Source organism: Babylonia areolata, chromosome 4 (assembly GCF_041734735.1).
Source record: "Babylonia areolata isolate BAREFJ2019XMU chromosome 4, ASM4173473v1, whole genome shotgun sequence".
Taxonomy (NCBI): Eukaryota; Metazoa; Mollusca; class Gastropoda; order Neogastropoda; family Buccinidae; genus Babylonia; species Babylonia areolata.
In genome coordinates this window covers 5,952,003-5,974,502 of record NC_134879.1, presented here as the reverse complement: position 1 = coordinate 5,974,502, position 22,500 = coordinate 5,952,003, and the positions used below count along the sequence as shown (strand labels likewise).

At 44.9% G+C, this 22,500-nt stretch overlaps 1 protein-coding gene across 1 annotated transcript in view; it reads right to left on the bottom strand.

Moving 5' to 3' along the window:
- LOC143280802 (uncharacterized) overlaps positions 1-22,500 on the bottom strand; it is a 399,670-nt gene that overhangs the window by 14,024 nt on the left and 363,146 nt on the right. The window contains exons 11-12 of the mRNA XM_076585488.1: positions 8,892-9,223; positions 2,906-3,080 (exon numbers count right to left, since the gene is read on the bottom strand). Coding sequence (XP_076441603.1) covers positions 2,906-3,080; positions 8,892-9,223 — 507 coding nt within the window. The remainder of the gene's footprint in view (positions 1-2,905; positions 3,081-8,891; positions 9,224-22,500) is intronic.

Sequence of the window (22,500 nt, the reverse complement as noted above, 5' to 3'; positions counted from 1 at the left end):
AAAAAGAAGTGACCAACTTGAAGGTAACATAAAAAAGAAGTGACCAACTTGAAGGTAGGTGACATAAAAAAGAAGTGACCAACTTGAAGGTAGGTGACATAAAAAAGAAGTGACCAACTTGAAGGTAGGTGACATAGAAAAGAAGTGACCAACTTGAAGGTAGGTGACATAAAAAGGAAGTGACCAACTTGAAGGTAGGTGACATAAAAAAGAAGTGACCAACTTGAAGGTGACATAAAAAGAAGTGACCAACTTGAAGGTGACATAAAAAAGAAGTGACCAACTTGAAGGTAACATAAAAAGAAGTGACCAACTTGAAGGTAACATAAAAAGAAGTGACCAACTTGAAGGTAACATAAAAAAAGAAGTGACCAACTTGAAGGTAACATAAAAAGAAGTGACCAATTTGAAGGTGACATTAAAAAGAAGTGACCAACTTGAAGGTAACATAAAAAGAAGTGACCAACTTGAAGGTAACATAAAAAAAAGAAGTGACCAACTTGAAGGTAGGTGACATAAAAAAAGACGTGACCAACTTGAAGGAAGGTGACATAAAAAAAGAAGTGACCAACTTGAAGGTAGGTGGCATAGAAAAGAAGTGACCAACTTGAAGGTAGGTGACATAGAAAAGAAGTGACCAACTTGAAGGAAGGTAACATAGAAAAGAAGTGACCAACTTGAAGGTAGGTGACATAAAAAAGAAGTGACCAACTTGAAGGTAGGTGGCATAAAAAAGAAGTGACCAACTTGAAGGTGACATAAAAAAGAAGTGACCAACTTGAAGGTAGGTGACATAAAAAAGAAGTGACCAACTTGAAGGAAGGTGACATAAAAAAGAAGTGACCAACTTGAAGGTAGGTGACATAAAAAGGAAGTGACCAACTTGAAGGTAGGTGACATAAAAAAAGAAGTGACCAACTTGAAGGTAGGTAACATAAAAAAGAAGTTACCAACTTGAAGGTAGGTGACATAAAAAAGAAGTGACCAACTTGAAGGTAGGTGACATAAAAAAGATGTGACCAACTTGAAGGAAGGTGACATAAAAAAGAAGTGACCAACTTGAAGGTAGGTGACATAAAAAAGATGTGACCAACTTGAAGGAAGGTGACATAAAAAAGAAGTGACCAACTTGAAGGTAGGTTGTTAACATAAAAGGAAAAAAAGTGACAAACTACGGTCGTGTGGTAGGTAGGTAGGATCGTACCGTGCGGTCTTCGGTGCATTTCACACGTAAAAATGAATGTGGTTCTGGTCTGATACTCAACTTTAACCCTTTGCCTGCTGAACCTTGGTTAAAATGGGGTCAGTGTGACTGTGGTTTTTGAAGTGCAGTTTCTACTGTTTTGTGTGCTTTAATTTAAAGTGGTGTAGCCTAGTTGATTTTGCCAAAAGAAAAATATTTTTAAAAAAAGTAATGCAAACCGGTAAAGTCCGATTTCAGCATCCTATATTCAGGAACCTATTTTCCCGGCAGTTTTTTTTTTAAATTTAATAATAATGGTATTTATATAGCGCTGAATCTTGTGCAGTGACAAATCAAAGCGCTTTCACACCAGTCATTCACACGCATGTATGACTCTAAAACTGGACAACCTAAAAACAAGGAAGAGGCAGGAAAGGGAGGCTACTTTGGGAAGAGGTGGGTTTTAAGGCCAAACTTGAAAAAGCTGAGTGTGGAAACTTGACGACGCGAAAGATGAAGTTCATTCCAATTGCAAGGTCCAGAGACAGGGAAAGAACGGCGGCCAACAGTCGAGTGTGTGTGTGTGTGTGTGTGTGTGTGTGTGTGTGTGCGTGTGTGCGTGTGTGTGTGTGTGTGTGTTTATTTTGGTGTGCTTTTTTGTGTGCGTGTATGAAACGAGATTACTATGCAAACCCAAGAGGAAAAAAGTCCAAAAGAAAGAGAGAAAACTGACAAACCTGACCTGTATAAGTCAATCTTATCTCAATAAGGTAACACCCCCTTCAGAGACGAGAAATCACTGGTCAGAAGCAATCAAGGGTTAACACAGGCGAGAGGTTCATGCGCAGTAATCTAAAAATATCTCTTTTTTTTTTTAGATCAGTAGTTCGTGCGTCATACGTCAGCCCATTATTAAGTTACTGGCGTGTTAAGTGGCACTTCTAGTAGCCCGGTGGTGCAAACCCTGCCCAGGAAAGGTATAACCGTACAGATCAAGTTTCAAACAGCGGACGGGTGAAAGTCTCGCGAAATAAGAGCTTAGCCAGTATGATATGGGTGCTTGTGTCTTGGATGTGACGATACATACACACATACACACACGCGCGCGCACACACGCACGCGCGCGCACGCACGCACGCACACACACACACACACGCACGCGCGCACATGCACACACGCACACACACACGCGCGCTCACACACGCACGCGCACACACACACGCGCGCACGCACGCACACACACACACGCGCGCGCACACATGCACGCACACACACACACACGCGCGCGCACGCGCACATACACACACACACGCACACACACATGCACGCGCACACACGCACGCACACATACCCGTGCGCGCACGCATGCACGCACACACACGCACGCACACACACGCGCGCGCACGCACGCACGCACACACACGCACGCACACACACGCGCGCGCACACACACACACCCCACACCCAACAAATACGCACATAGATCCTTCCACCCCTCCACCCTTACACACACGGACGCGCGCGCGCACACACACACACACACACACACACGCACACGCGCACACACACACACACACACACAACCCCATCCCGGAACACACACACATGCACACACACTAACACCCACCCATCTTCCCTACCTTCCCCCCACACCCACACACTCACTCACCTCACCCACATCAACATCACCCCGAATCCACCCCCCTACACACAGCCACACACCTTCAGGCATCAGCTCTTCCTGGTCCGCCGTGTCGATCTCCACCTCAGCGCTCTGCCCCTCGTCCGTCTCCAGGCCCAACATGATGTCCGCGCCGCTGTTGGAGGCCGTCAGCTTGGGCCGGGGCCGCTCGTCCTCTGTCGTGCTGACCATGGACCCCTCACCGTCCTCAAACACCTGGGGCACAGGGTGCAGACAGTGGACACAGTGGACACAGTGGGGCGGGAGGTAGCGGTAGGGAAAGTTAATTAACAACATGCACACATACACACGTCCTACGATCCACAGAGGATGGAGATGTTGGAAGAGGTTGGTGAGAGTGGGGCACACACACACACACACACACACACACACACACAAGTTATCTCACTATTAGACAATGGCCAAGCAGGTTCAGCTTTCGTTATACCAGAACTGAAAACGGAAAGATCATACTATATTGGTAAAAATCGTTCAATATTCACTGCTGAACTTATTGCTGTTCTTATGGCTCTAAATCATATTCTTGATCTTCCAATTTGCCTTCTACAAGTCTTGTTTTGCGTTGATTCCAAATCTGTATTATGTGCTTTAAACTCACCAAATTGTAAGAACAAATCTAAAATCATACTAGAAATCAGCCACATTTTACATCTTTTAAGCTTGAAAGGAACACATATTACGTTTTTCTGGGTTCCTTCACATCTTGGTATTCTCTACAATGAATGGGCTGACAGGGCTGCAAGAAAAGGTGCAAAGAACGAACAGGGAACCATAGAACTTTATGTGCCTCTGTCTGTACAAGAGGGTTATCGAATACTAGAAAAAACATCGTGGAACAAAGTCAGAGAATTATACCAGGAAAACGGCAAAGCTTTAAACCATAGTGTAATTAATGTTCAACAACCGGGAACTATCAATCAGTCAAATACATACAGTAATTCAATAAGATTAAGGCAGATTCATACATTATCAAACAGGATAAAACTGAACGCTTTTGTAACAAAGTTCAGCAAAGATGTCAGATGCATATGTGGAGAACATATTTCTAGCAACCATGTAATATTCGAATGTCAGAATCTAAAATGTTTTTTGCCAGACTTCACCAAAAGTTCTTTTGAATGTGTTATTAACAATTCCAATATGTTATTTGTTATTGCAGAAGGTTTGCTGCATAGTCCTATAGGACATTTGTTATAGATGTTATATTTGTTTGATGTTGGCGTTTATAACGTTTCCATTTTTCCTAGCGTTGTCTCTCCCTATTCACCCTCCACACATACACACACTTTTATCCCCCCCCCCTCTCACAGCCCCTACCCCCACGTTTGTTTTTGTTTTGTTTTGTTTTTTTCGTCTAATATCACTTCAAGTGGAAAGACGTTAAACTGAAGACAACACAAGTTATCTGTCGTGCTCAACATGTCCCCGTAACATTCCTCAACGCCTCGACTGATAAGAGGGGTGGAGGTGGGGGTGGGGTGGGGTGGGGCTGTCCATGAGTAAAGGAGAGTTAACAACATGGACACGTCCTCTGTCGTGCTATAACCATGCCACCATCACCATCCTAAACCACCTGGGTGGAGAGGTTGGAGACAGTGGGGCTGGAGGGGAAGGGTATAGAGGACCCTGTAGGAATGATGGAAATGGATAAAGGAAAGTTAACAGCATGCACACGTCTTCTGTTGAGATCACCATGGACGCCTCACCTGGGGCAGAGAGAGTTGAGGGATGAGGGGGGGGGAGGGATGTGCCCGTGAGTTTTATGATATACGACTATGACCGGTCATCAGATTAGCAGAGGAGGCTGTCCCGACTATTTGGTGCAAGAATTTTATTTCTGTGGAGAGTGTCTTGTCCCAAGTTACATCCCCACTCTTTTGGCTTCTAAGAAAGTTTTAGGACGGTCGGTTTTGGGATGGTTCCCAAAGGCCAACTACCCCCCCCCCCCCTGCCCCCCATCCCCCAACCCCCCCCCCCCCCCGACTGCAGCACTAAGAGCCAGTGTAATTTTGCCTCCTAGTTGGAGAGTCATGGAGGGCGGAAAGGTTGAAGAGAGTGGGGTGAGTGGTGGGTGGGGGGAGGATTTTAAGGACCTTGTGGGAACGATGCCAGCGCATAAGAGGAAGTTAACAACATGCACACAAACACACGTTCTCTATCACGCTCAGCAGGGCCCCCTCGCCATCCTCAAACACCTGGGCAGGGGATGGAGAGGGAGGAGAAGTTAAAGAGTAGGGTGGGAAGGTAGGGGGAAGGGAAAGTTAAAAACATGCACACATACACACGTTCACTGTCGCGCTCACCGTCCTCAAAACCTGGAGAGGTTAGAGAGAGCGGGGTGGGTGGTGGGGGAAGGGTTTAAGGATCTTGAAGGAATGATGACATGGATAAGGGATAGTAACACAACAAACACGTTCTCTGTCGTGCTCATGATGTCCCCCTCGCCATCCTCAAACACCTGGGGCAGGGCCTGCAGAAGTTGGAGTGAGTGGGGTGGGAGGTTGGGGGAAGGATTTTTGTAGAGGACCTTGTGGGAATGAAGCCATGAATAATGGAAAGTTAACAACATGCACACACGTCTTCTGTCGTGCTCACCATGGGGCCCACCTGTCCTCAAACACCTCCACAGAGATGGAGGGTGGGGGTGGGGGAAGGGGTGTGCCTATGAGTAAGGAAGAGGAACGGGGGTGGGGGGGAGGAGAAAGGGATGGGGGGTGTTGAGGGGTGGTAAGGATAGGAAGGAGGACATAACACATACACACACACACTCACACTCACTCACTCACACACACACACACACACACACACACACACACACACACACAGAGGCTACACACACACACAGACACACACACCTCGTCTGCGTCCTCAGACAACTGCACATGGGGGGAGAGGGAGAGTGGGGCGGAGGGAAGGGGCCAGTGGCAATGACGTCACTAGCAAGGGAAATTAGAATACGGGCGCACGCACACAGAGACACAATCAAACATGCACACACTATCAATCAGACATGCACACACATATATTATCTCTCTCTCCCTCTCTCTCTCTATTTATCTATCACACACACACACACACACACACACACACACACACACAGAGAGATGATGATGGTGATGATGAAAAGGCACCGTCACTATTACATGCGATTACAAAGTTATTTTTGGCGAATTCAGAGCATGAAAATGAAAATGAAAAAAAAAAAAAAAAAGGATGAAGAAAAAATGGAGGGAGGAAAAGGGGAAGCATAGAGGGACACACACATATATATAATTATATATATACACACAAACGCGCACACATACGCAGGCGCGCACACACCCACACAAACACACACACACACACACAAGAGCAGGAAAAGGCATTGTCACTTGCGACACCCAACGTTTCAGTCTTTCCTCACACAGCGCAAACAGCTGTGGACGTCAATACAGTTCCTTATGACAACCCTTCCGTCAATACAGTTCCTAATAACAACCCTTCCGTCAATACAGTTCCTTATGACAACCCTTCCGTCAATACAGTTCCTAATAACAACCCTTCCGTCAATACAGTTCCTTATGACAACCCTTCCGTCAATACAGTTCCTTATGACAACCCTTCCGTCAGTACAGTTCCTAATAACAACCCTTCCGTCAATACAGTTCCTTATGACAACCCTTCCGTCAGTACAGTTCCTTATAACAACCCTTCCGTCAGTACAGTTCCTTATGACAACCCTTCCGTCAATATAGTTCCTTATGACAACCCTTCCGTCAGTACAGTTCCTTATGACAACCCTTCCGTCAGTACAGTTCCTTATGACAACCCTTCCGTCAATACAGTTCCTTATGACAACCCTTCCGTCAGTACAGTTCCTTATGACAACCCTTCCGTCAGTAAAGTTCCTAATAACAACCCTTCCGTTAATACAGTTCCTTATGACAACCCTTCCGTCAATACAGTTCCTTATGACAACCCTTCCGTCAATACAGTTCCTAATAACAACCCTTCCGTCAATACAGTTCCTTATGACAACCCTTCCGTCAGTACAGTTCCTAATAACAACCCTTCCGTCAGTACAGTTCCTTATGACAACCCTTCCGTCAGTACAGTTCCTTATGACAACCCTTCCGTCAATACAGTTCCTTATGACAACCCTTCCGTCAGTACAGTTCCTTATGACAACCCTTCCGTCAATACAGTTCCTAATAACAACCCTTCCGTCAATACAGTTCCTTATGACAACCCTTCCGTCAATACAGTTCCTTATGACAACCCTTCCGTCAGTACAGTTCCTAATAACAACCCTTCCGTCAGTACAGTTCCTTATGACAACCCTTCCGTCAATACAGTTCCTTATGACAACCCTTCCGTCAATACAGTTCCTTATGACAACCCTTCCGTCAGTACAGTTCCTTATGACAACCCTTCCGTCAATACAGTTCCTAATAACAACCCTTCCGTCAGTACAGTTCCTAATAACAACCCTTCCGTCAATACAGTTCCTTATGACTAATAACAACCCTTCCGTCAATACAGTTCCTTATGACAACCCTTCCGTCAGTACAGTTCCTAATAACAACCCTTCCGTCAGTACAGTTCCTTATGACAACCCTTCCGTCAATACAGTTCCTTATGACAACCCTTCCGTCAATACAGTTCCTTATGACAACCCTTCCGTCAATACAGTTCCTTATGACAACCCTTCCAACCTCATCACTCACACCCTCAACCCCATCAACCCCCCCGCCCCCCCCCCCATCCCGTCCTCCTCAACACACCCACTCACCCACCCTCTTCACAAGCACAATGTCAAATGCCAAATGCGTCTTATACCTTGTATCGGTTACAGTTCAATTCAAAGTATGTTTTTGTCTTAATGTTTCTTAGGCTCATTCAATGCTTGACAACAGAAACAATGAACTGTGTAACTTTTTTTCCTGTACCCCAACGGAGTTTCCTAGAATAAACACGTACTGATTTCTCTTTGTAACATTTTTATATAACCTACAGGGTTTTCTGAAATAAACACGTCTTATCTTGCCTTGTCTTTGTCACATTTTTGTATACCTCCATAGGTTTCCTGAGATAAACACGTCTTGTCTTGCCTTGTCATTGTGACATTTCAACATACCCCCCTCCCTCCCGCCCGCCCCCCCCCCCCTCCCACGCACTGCCTTCCCCCCCTCCATTTCCATTCCATTCATTCTCCTGCCCGGGATGGGCGTAGAGGAGACATGAGGGACGATTCCGTAGTCAGACGACGCCATCCGGTTCTATCTTCTGCCTGTCGTATCAGCGTAGCGCTATCCATATTGGTCCATTCCTTGATGTTGTCCATCCAGCATTTGGCTTGCCTCCCTCTTCGCCTACCACCCTCTAGCGTTCCCTGTAGAACTGTCTTTTGCAGTGAATTGTGGCGTGTCACCGGTTTTCTAAAATAAACACGTCTCGTCTTGCCTTGTCTTTGTAACATTCCCCCACTAGGTTTCATGAAACAAACACGTATTATTTTGTCCTGCCTTGTCATAGTAACATATCAACATACCTACATGGGTCTTTCCTGAAATAAACACGTCTTGTCTTGCCTTACCACAATGACATTTTAATATACCTCCACGGGGTTACCTGAAATAAACGTCTTGACTTGTCTTTCTAATATCCTAATAACCTCCCACATGGTTTCTTAAAATAAGCACGTCTTGTCTTGTCTTGTCATCCTAACATTTTAATATACCCCACGGGTTTTTATGAAACAAACACGTCTTGTCATTGTGACATTTTAATATACCCCACGGGTTATTTAAAAATAAACAAGTCTTGCCTTGCTATATATTAATAACATTTTGGTATACCCCATGAGGTTTCCTGAAATAAGTGTCTTATCTTGCCTTGTCGTTCTAACATTTTAATATACCCTCACGTAGTTTCATGACATAAACACGTCTTGTCTTGCCTTGTGGCATTTTAACACCCCCCCATGGAGTTTCTTGTCCTGTCCTGTCTTGTCTTGTCCAGTCCTACCTTCACCTCCGCCACACTGGCATCCGCCCCCTCCATTGCTCCCTCCTCTTCCTCCTCCGCTTCTTGCAGGTGCCCCTCCTGGAGAGGTCTGGGGGTGACGGGGTCGCTGGCCGGCCTGGGGGTCACGGAGTCCTCCCAGGTGGTGGTGGTGGTGTTGATGGAGTCTGCGGTCACGTCCAGGGGTCTGGGCACCACGGCCACGTGCACCTGCTTGGCTGGGGTCAAGGCCGCTCCCTCCTCTCCCTCTCCTCCCTCCTCCTCCAAGCTACGTCCGTGGCCCACCGCCGCGCCGCCAGTTGCTGCTGCTGCTGGTTCGGTGTGTGCTGCGGGGTCTGTGGAACATGGAGAGGGGGTGGGAGCGGAAGTTTTTTATTTTTATTTTTATTTTTTCAATGGTTCACTTGTTGTGTGGGTTGTGTTGCGTGTGGTTAGTTAAGTGTATTTGCCATATAAAGAGGGTGTTTCTTTAATTTAAGTTTTCTCTCTCTCTTTTTTAAAATTTTTTTAAAATACAGGATTCATTTGTGCGGGTTTCATTGCGTGATTAAAGTCTGTATGCTGTATAACATAAAGAGTTATTTCATGGACAATTCACTTGTGTGGGTTTCGTTGTGTGTGATTAAAGTCTACTTGCTGTATACAGAGGGGTTTTTGTTTTGTTTTTTGTTTGTTTGTTTGTGTGTGTGTGTGTGTGTGTGTGTGTGTGTGTGTGTGTGTGTGTGAGTGTGTGTTTTGACGATTCACTTGTGTGGGTTCGTTGTGTGTGATTAAAGTCTATATGCTGTATAAAATGTGTGTGTGTGTGTGTGTGTGTGTGTGTGTGTGTGTGTGTGTGTGTGTGTGTGTGTGTGTGTGTTTGTTGTTGTTTGTTTTTGTTTGTTTTATGGGTTTTCTTTTTGACGATTCACTTGTGTGGGTTTCGCTGCATGTGATTAAAGTTTGTAGGCTATTTAAAGACACCCCCCCCCCTTTTTTTTGTTGTTGTTGTTGACGATTGACTTGTACGGATTTCTGATCAACTGTAGTCTGTGCCCTACATAAAGAGGGTGGTTGCTGTATGACCCGATACACGTGTGTGGGGTTTCGTTGCGTGTGATGAAAGTCTGTGGGCTATTTAAAGAGGTTTTTGTTGTTGTTTTTTTGTTTGTGGTCTTTTTTTCTTGGAGGGGGGAGCGGGGAGGGGGGCGGATTCACTTGTTTGGGTTTCGTTGTGTGTTCAGAGTAAGTATGCTATCTAAATAACAGAATAAAAAAAATCTCATTAAAAACAACAACAACAACAACAAAACCACTTAAAAGAGCCAGTTGCAAACATACAAAAGTTTCCTTGTGCTTTTTAAGTGTGCATGCTATATAAAGAAGTGTACAGATAGACAGACAGACAGACAGATAGATAGATAGACAGATAGATAGATAGATAGATGGATAGATATAAAAGAAATAAACAGCAACAACAACAAAAAAACATCATTAACGACAGTCAGTTTTTTTTTAATGTTTTGGGTGTTTTTTTTAGTGGGGCCTCCGACCTTTTTTCCCCACTTTTTTCTTTTCTTTTTTTCTCCTTTTTTTCTTTTTTTTTCTTTTTTTTGTGGGGCCTCCATCCTTTCTTTTTATTCTTTCACAAACTTATATTTACGACAGCCAGTTGCAAACATACAAACGATTTCCTTGTGGAGTTTCAACTGTGTATGCTATACAAAGAACTGATCTGACAACGAAACAACAACAAAAAACCCCCACCAAAAACAAGAAGAGCCAATCGCAAACACACGCGAGCGTTTCTTTGAAAGCTCGTGCACATTATTCACACTTAACGTCTAATGTTGTTGGCATCTGCATAGAGCAGAGAAACACTAACGTTGCAAGTGTGGTATTTTCTCTGTTTTAAAAGGAAAGTATTCCAGCATGCAACAAAACAACAACAACAATAACACACACACACACACGCACGCACGCACGCACACACACACACACACACACACACACACACACACACACACACAGACGACGCGGAATGAGACAGATATCTTGCCGCCCACTAAAGAGACACACTCTCTCGTTAGCATGGTCAAGACGGCCTTTCTGAAAGTTCACCGGTACTGACTGACAGACATCAGTGGATGCCAGTCTCCACACTTCTTCCCCCCCCCCCCACTCCCCCCTTCCAACCCACCTCCCCCCAGGCAAAAGACGACATTTCAGAAGTTTCCTCCCACAAAGCGTGCCACCCAAAGTCCTTATTACTCAGCAGGAAAAAACCCATTGCCACCCAGGTCTTGTCATTATCTCCTGTGCATTATCAATAAGAAGGATGCTGGCTGGTCAGTTTAATCAACAGTCTGTTAAGGCCGATCCCCCATGATTTGATGATGTAGTGCTTTATTGCCAGGATCAACGACAGGTCCCAATAAGCGCTGATGGAGACTTCTGGATATTATCAGAGACAAGGGAAAGTGGAAGGTGCTAGCATTGATAATAATAATAATAATAATAATAATAATAATAATAATAATATTAATAATAATATAATAATAATAATGATGATGATGGTAACAACAACAATAATAATAATAATAAGTGATAAGAAACTCTAGGGAGAGCTGGACAGTACAAGGCCTTCAGAGAAGAAGACCCCCTCAGTCAAGTGTTTCGACCCTTAACTCCTAGTAACAACAACAACAACAATAATAATAATAAAAGGACATTTGGTACGCCCAGTCTAATGATACAAAAGCCCTTTTACAACGAAAACTACAATGACGTATGACTACCAAACCCACCCCCCAAAAAAACAACAACAACAAAAAAACAACAACAAAAAACAAACATAACAAAAACAAACAAACAAAAAACCAAAAAAAACAAAAACAAATCAACAACCAACAACAACAAACAAACACACGCAATGCACCTTTACACACGTCCTCCCGCTCCAACTCCAGTCCACAAACCCACACCCACTCCACACAAAATGTAGACACACACACACACACACTCACACACACACACATACCCGCGCAAGCACCCCCTAGCCACTCAAAGTTTTTGAACATGCGCGCGTTTGAAAAAATTGTAACAATAATACAAGTGAGAATTAAAAACAAAACATAAAAGTGAAAACTAGAAGTTGCTTACTGATCAGAATGGCTGGAAATAAAACGAGTTTTCAAAGAGGTTTTGAAAGAAGGGCAAGAAACAGCATGGCGGCCAGGAAACGGGAGTACAAGCAGGAAGCGTGGACAGAGAAAATGCGTTTTCCATGTGGACTGCTTCTGTTGGAGGGGGCTAAAAAAAAATTGGAGATGGTCTTCACCTGATGACCGGAGCTGGCGACGAGATGAACAGTAGTAATGCAGAAAGCTCAGAAAAGTAAGAAGGAACCATATCATCATTCATGAATTTGTAGCACAGGAGAGAGAGTTTGTACTCTATTCTTTCCTCAATAATATGTTTTTCGTAAAAACAACTTATTTCAAATCAATGAACAATGAAGAAAAACAGTTACTTTTGATTCTTAAAAAGCAGACAATAATGGCACACAACGTCCAGCCACTGCTTGTTAAAAAGCAGACAATAATGGCACACAACTTCCAGCCACTGCTTGTTAAAACGCAGACAATAGTGGCACACAACTTCCAGCCACTGCTTGTTAAAAAGCAGACAATAATGGCACACAACTTCCAGCCACTGCTTGTTAAAAAGCAGACAATAATGGCACACAACTTCCAGCCACTGCTTGTTAAAACGCAGACAATAATGGCACACAACTTCCAGCCACTGCTTGTTAAAACGCAGACAATAATGGCACACAACTTCCAGCCACTGCTTGTTAAAACGCAGACAATAATGGCACACAACTTCCAGCCACTGCTTGTTAAAACGCAGACAATAATGGCACACAACTTCCAGCCACTGCTTGTTAAAACGCAGACAATAATGGCACACAACTTCCAGCCACTGCTTGTTAAAAAGCAGACAATAATGGCACACAACTTCCAGCCACTGCTTGTTAAAAAGCAGACAATAATGGCACACAACTTCCAGCCACTGCTTGTTAAAAAGCAGACAATAATGGCACACAACTTCCAGCCACTGCTTGTTAAAACGCAGACAATAATGGCACACAACTTCCAGCCACTGCTTGTTAAAAAGCAGACAATAATGGCACACAACTTCCAGCCACTGCTTGTTAAAACGCAGACAATAGTGGCACACAACTTCCAGCCACTGCTTGTTAAAACGCAGACAATAGTGGCACACAACTTCCAGCCACTGCTTGTTAAAACGCAGACAATAATGGCACACAACTTCCAGCCACTGCTTGTTAAAAAGCAGACAATAATGGCACACAGCTTCCAGCCACTGCTTGTTAAAAAGCAGACAATAATGGCACACAACTTCCAGCCACTGCTTGTTAAAAAGCAGACAATAATGGCACACAACTTCCAGCCACTGCTTGTTAAAACGCAGACAATAATGGCACACAACTTCCAGCCACTGCTGCTTAATGCTCTTCCGCAGCTGTTACACGGGTAAATAAAAAGGTGCAGAGAAACGTTCCCCCACCCCCATCTCCCCCTCTCCACCAACATATCCTCCCCCACACCCCTCCCAATCCCTTTTACAGGTGTCGAAATACGGCATGGTGAAAGGTCCCGTTTCTCGCCATAGGCATATCTTGTGATATCGGTACAGGGCATGGCTTAGCAAGCACGCTAAAAAATGTTTCGGTGGGAAAGAACCGATGATTTCCATTGAAAAAAACGAAGCTATAATCGACAACAGATTGAAGGAATTTTTTTTTATTTAATGTTTTTTTTTAGGCAAAGATCGCAGTCGTGATATCAGTATAAAAATTGACCCAAGTCAATCGAAGCGAAGTGTTTTGCAGCACCATGCGATACGCGAATGAAGAGAGACAGGGACACAGAGACATATATATATATATATATATATATATATATATATATATATATAGAGAGAGAGAGAGAGAGAGAGAGAGAGAGAGAGAGAGAGAAGAAATAAATATAACCACAAATAATCTGTTCACCTGGCTTTGTAAAAAGGAGTAACAAGGGAAAGGAAAGTAGCAAAGAAGAAGACGGGGCAAATAATATGTTTGAGATAGAAAGAAAAAGAATGAGAAAGAGAAAGACACAGAGAGAGAGAGAGAAAGAGAAAGACAGAGAGAGAGAGAGAGAGAGACAGAGAGAGACAGAGACAGAGAGAGAAAAGAAGAAGAAGAAGGAAAGAGAAAGACACAGAGAGAGAGAGAGAGAAGAAGAAGAAGAAGAAGGAGAGAGAGAGAAGAGAGAGAGAGAGAAAGAGAGAGAAGAAGGAGAGAGAGACAGAGACAGAGAGAGAGAGAAGAAGAGAGAGACAGAGAGACTAAGACACAACTCCCAGCGCCCAGCCAACAATGTGATAACACACACAAGAAACGTCCATGAAACAGGCAGGCAGGACGGGACAGGAACAGAAGTCATAAATTGCTCCCCTCACTTCCCATCTCACAAGGACCTTGTCCACTGACGTCCTACACTGATCAAAGACATGGCTGGGATCCCCCCCCCCCCCCTTACCTCCACGCCGCTCCCCCACCCCCGCCCCCTCGCCTCCCCCCACACCTCGAGACGACACAACTCACTGTAAGGGGCTGCAATCAGTATGGCCCCAGGCTGCATCAACAACTCTCCAAGGTGCCGTATCCACGGGAGAACAAGAACGTCTGTCTGTGTCAACTCCAATATTTATCTTACAAACAGCACGAGACGGAAAGACAAGACATCTTCACAAACAGCTCGAGACGGAAAGACATCTTCACAAACAGCTCGAGACGGAAAGACATCTTCACAAACAGCTCGAGACGGAAAGACATCTTCACAAACAGCTCGAGACGGAAAGACAACATATCTTCACAAACAACACGAGACGGAAAGACAACATATCTTACAAACAACACGAGACGGAAAGACAACATATCTTACAAACAACACGAGACGGAAAGACAACATATCTTCACAAACAGCACGAGACGGAAAGACATCTTTACCAACAGCACAAGACGGAAAGACAAGATATCTTACAAACAGTACGAGACGGAAAGACGGAAAGACAAGGTATCTTTACAACGGCACGAGGTGGAAAGACGGAAAGACAACATATCTTTCCAATGGCACGAGAGGGGCAAGAAAATGGCATTACCTTAGCATCACACAAACAAGAAGAGTTGAGGCTACGACTTGTGCAATAACATCATTTCATTTCAATACACCACCAACCCAACAACACTCAAAGCCAATCGTGATGACAACGCGCATCGAGATGTATATAATTAAAAAAAAGCCAACTTTTTCCCCCATTGAGTTTCTTAGCATACATGCAATATCGAAAAGCAAATATTAACACTCTGTTTCCAATGGGGAGATAATGTGTGTAATGTGTGTGCGCGCGGGAGAGGTGTATCTATGTATGTGTATGTGTGTGTGTGTGTGAGTGCGCGCGCGCGCGCGCGTGTGCGTGTGTGTGTGTGTGTGTGTGTGTGTGTGTGTGTGTGTGTGTGTGTGATAATGTTAACATACCCATTTCCTTCTGACAGAAATTTATACTTTCTGCTCCTGCACGTCACACCAGTTCTGACAGCTCCATAGTCCAGATTGTGTGGGAGTTTTGTGCTGACAGGGAAAATATCGATTGCATGATTGCATAACTGCCCAGTTTATGCAATTTTCTTTTGGACTGGGCAAATACTACAAACTTAATTTGAATCAATTTATAAACATCACAAAAGGGTATGCGAATCTCTTCAATCAGCGCGGCATTATCTGCAAGTGTCAAAACTTCCATGCACGTATTTTTTGTGTTTTGATAATTGTTTCCTTCAGACATTTTTACAGTCACGTCGTTTTACGCGAAAAATTTGCCCACCCCGACAAAAAAGCAAAAGTTTTCAACTCTGCTGCCTAGAGTGTTTCATTATTGTTTATGAAGTAAACTTGTATCTGTGAAATATTTGACACTTCAAAACCTTTATCGAGGTACAAAAACGACATTTTCATGCACTGAAATTGAAAATTTGTCCACGCTGCGAAAAAAACAAGTTTTCAACTCAGCTGCCTAGAGTGTTTCATATTGTCTATAAAGTAGACTTGTAAAATATTTGACACTTTAAAACCTTTATCCAGGGATACAAACAGTATTTTCATGCACCAAATTTGCAAGACTGCCTTAGGCCATAGCATACTATAATTGCATAATGGTAAAGGGAATAACACAGGCACCTTCCTTGAAGATTTAATGAGTCAAAATGTCATTCATGTCCAACTGGGAAGTGATACTAAATAGGTGCAGACTGTTTTTACAGTTTTTACGATAGGCTGCACGGATGCTTGTTCTTCCTCAGATGTTTGTATTCGATCCAAAACTAAGGCGAAGTATATAACCCAAGATCATGTCCAAGCAAAGAGACAGCCCCCCCCCCCCAAGCCCCCCACTCCCTCCCCCCACCCAATTAAAAATGTCTGAAACAATGGTATGGTAATAGTTATGCCAGATCTAATTCCACTAAATACTGTCATCCATACCAAATGCCACAGTTTAAGAGCTACCTCCAGATACCACACACACTTTCTTTGCGATCGTATCTGACCCAAGAAAAGTCAATCTATAATAGTGTGTGTATTTGTGGAGAAGTGCTGTCATTATCTCACTCCAAATCGACTGGTCAACACGGGTCTGGAAAATCTTAACATGGAAAATGAGACTATAAAACTAGCCAATCCGAACAAACACACACACACACACACACACACACACACACACACGTCTCACCATTTCTGCCTTCCCAAAGGACTCCAATCATCTGACGATCTGTCACTGATCCAGTACCAGTCGTGTTCAGAACAAGACACCAGCTGCACCCAAATAATAGAAGCTACAATGGGCTTTAATACGGATACAGGGATACTAACTGTTACTCTCTCTCTCTCTCTCTCTCTCTCTCTCTCTCTCACACACACACACACACATTTCTCACCATTTCTCTCTTCCCAAATAACTAAAATCTCTCTCTCTCTCTCTCTCTCACACACATTTCTCACCATTTCTCTCTTCCCAAATGACTAAAATCTCTCTCTCTCTCTCTCTCTCTCTCTCTCTCTCACACACACACACACACACACACACACACACATTTCTCACCATTTCTCTCTTCCCAAATAACTAATCTCTCTCTCTCTCTCTCTCTCTCTCCCTCTCTGTGAGTTTCTGGACTTCCCTGTCCCCATCTCCACCCAAATTCTCCCCCCCTACACCCCCCCCCCAACCCCCCAAACCCCGCCTCCCGGTAAAAAGAAAGGGCAGGCACCACCTAGAACCAAGCTTCCACAGGACCAACAGACAGACAGACAGCTAGCTGAACACACCTCCATGCAACACTCTCTGGCCGGGGTGGTGGGGGTGAGGAGGTGGGGGCTTTGCCACTGAAGAGTCAGACAGGTCAGCCGGGACAGTGTGTGGACACATAAGGTCAGTCAGCCTGCGGTCTGAGCCTATCGCCTTTCCTTCACGGCACATTTATCTGTGTAGAGAAATCAGGCGATGTTCTCTCTACGCGAGAGACAGACAGACAGACAGACAGCAGTGTAGCGCGTCCCCACAGTACAGCGCCAGCCGTTTCTCCACAATGTTTATCATTCCTGAGTGCTGGGGTGGAAAAAAAGACAACAAACAAACAAACAAACAAACAAACAAACAACAAAAAACCCAACGTTTTCAGACAGTTTATTTTTTATTTTTTTATTTTTTTTTACCGCAAATGTCGACCTCTCCAACTTGATGTCAGAACAGAAAATGGCACCATAGTATATAATTCACTGAAAAACAAGGACAACATTCATCCGAAGATTTCTCACTCAGTTTTGGATAGTCCCCTCTCTACCTCTCCGTGTGTGTGTGTGTGTGTGTGTGTGTGTGTGTGTGTGTGTGTGTGTGTGTGTGTGTGTATGTTGGAGGGAGTGTGTGTGTGTGGGGTGGGGGTGGGGGGGGCATGCGTGCGTGTGTCTCATAACCAGATACTACAGTGCGTAATCATCATGATCATCATCATCGACATCTATACCAACAACATGAAAAAGCATGATTGAACGGAGTTCACAATTTCAATACAACGCCTCAATATAAAAGTATAGCAATAGGAGGAGTTTGTATTATACTCCATGTTTGGTGTTAAATATACTTACCATGTCAAACTGATGCAAACTAGGCCTATTGGTTTGCTCTGCCAAACAGAGCAAACCATAGGCCTAGTTTGCATCAGTTTGACATGGTACAGTATATGACACCAAAAGGAGGAGTTTGTATTACGTTCAGTAAAGTCAATTTTTCCACACACGTAATTAGTTGCTGGTATATATGATCAGTCCGCTTGCTTTGACGCCATTTTGAAATTGAAACCGATGTTGTTGCTTTGCAACGAAAGGATTTAAGACTTTATGGACTTTAGAGACAATGTTTGAGTCGTACACAAACACAGAAACAAAAAACAAAACAAAACAAACATGGACACCCAGCCTAACACGGGACGGGACCGCACCGAAACACACACACACACACACACACACACACACACCACAGAACCCCCACACACACACACACACACGCATACACACACACACACCACAGACCCCCCCGCCCCCCCCACACACACACAGAGTCCCCACACTTACAACCTCCTCCACCCCCCCCCCACACACACACTCTCTCTCTCACACACACACATCCACCCCTCACACACACACACACACACACACACACACACACACACATACACACACACACACACACACACACACACACACATACACACACACACTGTACTACTCACAGAATCATCAGGCAAACTTCCCCGAACGAAGACTTATAAGAATGTGTGTGTGTGTGTGTGTGTGTGTGTGTGTGTGTGTGTTTTAGTGTGTGTGTGTGTGTGTGTGTGTGCGTGCGTGTGTGTGTGTGTTTAGTCAGTGTGTGTTTAACATTAATGTAATGTGTTATGTAAGCATAAGTGCTCTTGTAAAGCACCTTGAGCAGATTTCTGGATAGTGTGCAATATAAATATCCACTATTATTATCATCATCATCATCATCATCATCAATTATCTGTGTGGGCTCTGTCTGACCACAAGCACAGACAGGGAGAGCAGACTGAAAGGCTCCATCGGGCATGCAGGCACAACGCTGACCTATATTGGAAGGTTCCCAGCCACACACACACTGACCAAAGTTTTTGCGTACATGTATAATTATTTAGTTGTTCGTACATGGATCATTCCGTACTGTTTGACGCATCTTTAAATCTGCAGCTGCGGTTGTTGCACGGTTTGCAACGAAAAGATAAAACTGAGTTTAGAGACAGTGTTTGAATTGTAGCAGTCAAAACCAAACAAAAACCGATGGTCATCCGATACATACGTAACGTGGGTCATGAGCGGGCCATAGCAATACATAAGTCAGGACTGTATGACCACCGACACAAGGCAGAACAGACAATAATGAATTTGATGGACTGCGCCAACAATCACAACCACAATCACAACTGTGCGTGACCAATGTGCCCGAAGCCACGCCACAGGGCAAACACAATCACATGACGATAGCAAGGCACGCGATCAGACAGACCAGAGATCTCAAGTACCAGCGATCTGCAGGCAGACATAGCAGCAACACTAGAAGCAAAACTAGTCACACTGATTGATTAAGCACGTCTTCACGTCCTCAAAAGTTAATAGTTCACAGTGCACATTCCGTCTTCACACAGACACACACACACACACGCGCACGCGCGCACACACACACACACACACACAAATACACACACACACACACACACACACACCACACACATACAAACACACACACACACACACCACACACACACACATACCACCGCCCCCCTCCACACACACACAAAAACACACAAACAGACACACACACACACATACACACACACACATGCACCCCACCTCCCCACACACACACCACACGTACACACCCTCCACCCCCCCCCCCCCACACACACACACACACCGCACACAAACACACACACATACACACACACACACATACACACACACACACACACACACACACACACACACACACACACACACACACACACACTGTACTACTCACAGAATCCTCAGGCAAACTCCCCGAACGAAGTCTTATTTTGGCAAAAAACCAAACCAAACACTGATATCAGCCGTGACAAGCTGGTAACCTTCTGTCCGCCCCTTCAAGAACAAGTGAAGGCAATGACGACATGGAGAGGAGGCCAGTGTGAGGTGGTTGACAGCTAGGACACCCAGAAAGGCCACAGAGACACACAGAGAGAGAGAGAGAGGGTGGTGGTGGTGCATGATTGAAAGGGGAGAGTGGGTGAGTGATTGTGGGGGCGAAGGAGTGAAGAGATGAGGACGAAGGGGGGGGGGGGGGGGGGGCCTGGGGGAGGGGGGAGGGGGGTGAGATAGGGATGGGGTGGGGGTGCAGTGAACAAAAGCTTTGCAACCCATGCGAGCACACCAGGAAATTTTCAGCGACGGACCCACGCCTGAGTGAGCCTGTCTTTTGTGTCCTGGCCGTCTGGCTTTGTTTTTTTTCCTTCTTCTTCTTCTTCTTTTCCCCAACCGGGGGACCGTAAAGAGATGTATGACAGCCCGCCATGGACAAACTCTCATCAAACATCTTTATGAAAGGAGAAGGAGGAGGAGGTGGTGGAGAAGGAGGAGGAGGAGGAGGAGGAGGAGGCATGGGTAAGAGAGATCGTGGGCTGTACGAGGTATTGATATTGATGTGGGCATCATGAGTGCCACCCCAAAGAGTTACTTCCCCCACCCCAAGAGTTAACCCAGTAAATAACTCGTAACTCTTTGTAATCTGTCACCAAACGGCCCTATCGCCGGCACAAAGGCGTCCTTTCAGCCATTGTTCCGGAGGTGAGGGGTGGGGGGCGGGTGGGGGGGGGGGGGGGAGATTACACCATATTGGAACTAATCAGACATACTCTCAGCGTTGGTGAACTCGTCAAAAGCACTGTTAATCGGCTCTTTATATAGTAACACGGTGATTACGAAGTCATCGTTCCATGAACAGCACAATGCCTTAAAGCTCCAGTACAGTTATAATGTCAAGAAAGAAGCCGGTGTATAAAAGGAAACTTAAGTCTTCAATATACCATGTCCCGGCGGCAAAGTTAATTCTACTGTGTAAATATGAACACAACCAGGATTACTCCCATAACAGGTGAAGATTATCCCTGATGAGGAATTAGAATGAAGTCTCAAGCGACCGACTTATTCTCGACACAGTTTTATCCAGCGACCAGTAAAAGGTGACACCTGCTGCTGGACCGGAAGAATAAGGATGGATGCATGGATTTTCCCTCTGTCAGAAACTATCGCTCATCTCTGTTTAACTGCTGCTCTCTCTCTCTCTCTCTCTCTCTCGTTCTCTCTATCTTCTGTCTGTCATTCTGTCTCTGTTTCTGCCTCTGTGTGTGTCTGTCTCTCTCCCAGTGTTAGAATCTGTTGCATTGTTGGATGGATGGAGGGAGTTATGATGTGTTGGGGTGGCTACCATTTTTCTTCAAATTTTTGTTCAGTTTCAATATTTGCTTTTGCTTTTAACCATTTTCATTCGCTTCTCTCTCTCTCTCTCTAATGTTTTGTTATGCAGTAAAAGCATGTTGACGCATTCACCCATACCATAAGGACCCCTTATGGCCGATGACATTAAAGTGTCAAAGCGTCATTGGGTCTCTCTCTCTCTCTCTCAGAGGAGATAATATCAGGAAGGCGGGAAAGGGGTTGTGCATGTGTGTTGACAGACAATATCAATGAAAACCTGGCTGTTTCCAATCAATGTCAATAACTCCTCTTCGTCACGTTCCTGTTTCAGTGTGCGTGCATACGTGCGGCTCCCCACAGGCGACGTGACGTGTGGAAGGAAAACCCGAAGAAGACATGGACCAGCCCCCGTAAGCCCACAAAACTCGGGTGATCCACCCCCTCTCCCCTCCCTCCCACCCACGCCCACCCAACCACCCCTAAAAACAAAACAAAAAACCAACAAAAAAGACCCACAAAATAATAATAATGATAATAATAGTGATATCTATATAGCACTGAATCTTGTGCAGAGACAAACCCAAACAGCGTCAACAAGAGAAAGCACGTGCAGCAGACGGCATCCAGTCGATACCGAACATCATGTCATGATGTGGCCACAACAGGAGTGTGAATCATGGTGTGGGTGTGGGGAGGGGGAGGGGGGGGGGGTGGGGGGGGGGGTCGTAGGTGGGGGGTGGGGAGATTTGAGTAGGAAGGACAAGGCCTATTTGTCATGCAGTTTGTCAAGATGAAGCGATCGGTACAGCCTGTGTGTGTGTGTGTGTGTGTGTGTGTGTGTGTGTGTGTGTGTGTGTGTGTGTGTGTGTGTGTGTGTGTGTGACAGAGAGAGAGAGAGAGAGAGAGAGAGAGAGAGAGAGATCTTCAGATTAGCGTCTATTCACTATAAGCGTTATTAGACGGTGTGTGTGTGTGTGTGTGTGTGT